The sequence below is a fragment of the Hyaena hyaena genome, unplaced genomic scaffold (assembly GCF_003009895.1).
Source record: "Hyaena hyaena isolate Hyena2069 unplaced genomic scaffold, ASM300989v1 scaffold_10, whole genome shotgun sequence".
Lineage (NCBI taxonomy): Eukaryota > Metazoa > Chordata > Mammalia > Carnivora > Hyaenidae > Hyaena > Hyaena hyaena.
The window spans coordinates 29,069-31,031 of record NW_024080642.1 but is presented as its reverse complement, the minus strand read 5'-3'; the positions used below and the strand labels follow the sequence as shown (position 1 = coordinate 31,031).

At 60.2% G+C, this 1,963-nt stretch overlaps 1 protein-coding gene across 1 annotated transcript; it reads right to left on the bottom strand.

The window, feature by feature from the left end:
* Positions 1–210: 210 nt before the first annotated feature.
* Positions 211–1,537, bottom strand: LOC120245728 (acid-sensing ion channel 2-like). Its single transcript, XM_039252913.1, has 2 exons — positions 885–1,537; positions 211–261 (listed from the first exon to the last, which is right to left on the bottom strand). The coding sequence occupies exons 1-2, from the start codon at positions 1,437–1,439 to the stop codon at positions 211–213; spliced, it is 606 nt and encodes a 201-aa protein (XP_039108844.1). The 5' UTR covers positions 1,440–1,537.
* Between the last annotated feature and the right edge of the window lie 426 nt (positions 1,538–1,963).

Here is a 1,963-nt window from a genome sequence, read left to right as displayed (position 1 = left end):
TCAGCTCCACACTCCTCCTCCAGGCTTTCCAATCCCGCAGCTGCTCGCCCCCTCCCCACACCACTCCTCTGGCATCCACGTTGTTAAGCGACTGCACAGGCAGCAGCCCGAGCCTTTGAGTTTCAAGCCGAAGCTCCCAGACAAGCCAGCCTGGACCGCCTCACCCTCACAGGCATCTCCCTGACCGCTCTCCTACACACAGGCCTCCACTTACACGCTCCTCTTGGGCCCAAGCACCCTGGACATCTCTTTGCTTCCGACCTGCCAGCAGACCAGACGGAGACCGGGGGTCCCCCACTTCCGCCTCTCCTCTCCCCACACGGACCTCGGAATCCACACAAGAAAAGGAAGCACAGAGACTTCCACTCCTGTGAGCATCACCTGCTCCAGCAAGCTCCCAAAGCCACTGGAACCAGCCAGGCTGTCTGGGGCCCCACACCCCCTTCTCTGGCAGCTTTAGCTCCAGCCCAGCCCACAGGATGCAGTGCCTGATGCCACTTCCGAGCAGAGAAAGAGAGAGAGAGGGGGGAAATGCCACCTCGTCAATGACAAGCTGTTCCAATCACACAGCTCAGCGACCAAGTGCCCCGGACAACGGACAGCTCAGGCCTCCTACCTCCAGTTGGGAGGAAGCCAGCTCAGCACATCTGGGGAAGCGATCCCCCACCGCAGGGCCCCAGCTCGCCCTCCACGCCTGACCAGACCACAGTGCCCCATCCTGGCAGGCGCACTGCTCCAACCAGTTCCAACAACTCTGGCCAATTCCCCTCCTGGCCTTTGACTCGGGCACCACGCTCTCTCCTGCTCCAAAGCACAGGGAGACCCCGACGTGGCACTTCTCAAGAGGACCAAGCGCAAAAGTGAGCTGAAAACCAAGTACTCACGGTGGTGAAGTCCTGGTGGCCGCACTCCTGCCCTTTGAACTTGCAGTAGAGCATCATATCCTTCAGGTCGTGGCCCACGCGATGCAAGAACTCCAGCATGCTGAACTGCTTGGGTTTGTAGTGTTTGAAGTTGGCCTTCTGCCGCAGGGCCTCCAGCACCGTGGGGTCAGCCAGGTGCGGGTCGGGGATCTGCAGGTTGACGTCCAGCAGGGCCAGCAGCTCCCCGGCGTGGTACAGGTCATTGGTGGTCAGCCTGGAAAACCGGAAGCCGTTGAGGTTGCAGAGGGTCACAGCCGGGAAGACCAGGCTTTGGGCCACCACCTCATCCACCTTGGTGACGTGCTGGTAGGAGAGGTAGTAGGACACCCTCTCCGAGCTCTCCACCAGCAGCAGGCCCAGGGAGCCCACGAAGGCCACGGCCCAGAGCACACGCCGGATGGTCATCGGCCCATACACGAAGATGTGGCGGATGCCGTGGAGGGTGGAGGTGTTGGCGAAAATGTGGATGCTAGAAGGCTGCAGGCTGCCCTCGCTGGGGCTCTCCTTGAGGTCCATGGGGACCCTGTGCAATTCCGCAACTGGCTTCAGGTTGATCCAATTTCGGGGAAGAGTTTCCAGTCCTCGGGCTCTGCTAAACCTTGACGTTCAAGGGAGAGAACACGGCAAGGCAAGCATCAGGCCAGACGCCTTGAGTTTATCCTGGGAGCCCAGCCGCACGCTGCCAGGGGTGAGTGTTTATATAAACCCATTCAAACTCTAGCTCCTGATTTTTTCCAGGCGATAAGGAGGGCTGGTTTTATTTAGGGAGACACCAAGGTGATGTGGAAGAGATGTGGGTGGGAAGGGAGAGCTTAGCCAATGGAAATAAAGTCCTCCCCCCTACACACGCCACTAGAGACAAGATTAAAAGCGAGAGCGAGGGAGAAAATGCTTCAAACAAGTCGCTCGGCAGCCCGGAGCCTGTTAAGCAGTGCATAATGCCCCGCGTTGAGCATCCCGGGGATGTCGCGCGGCCACGCTGATGCACTGCGGGCGGGCGCAGCGAGAGCCTCCGAGCCGCCGCCGCTCCGCTCCGCTCG

Bases quoted from the DNA above. Each gene is read 5' to 3' on its own strand.
- LOC120245728 (XM_039252913.1), bottom strand. From the start codon at position 1,439: ATGGACCTCAAGGAGAGCCCCAGCGAGGGCAGCCTGCAGCCTTCTAGC. The intron at 262-884 runs GTGAGTACTTGG...GTCTGCTGGCAG, and splicing joins GCCACCAGGACTTCACCACC to GTCGGAAGCAAAGAGATGTC.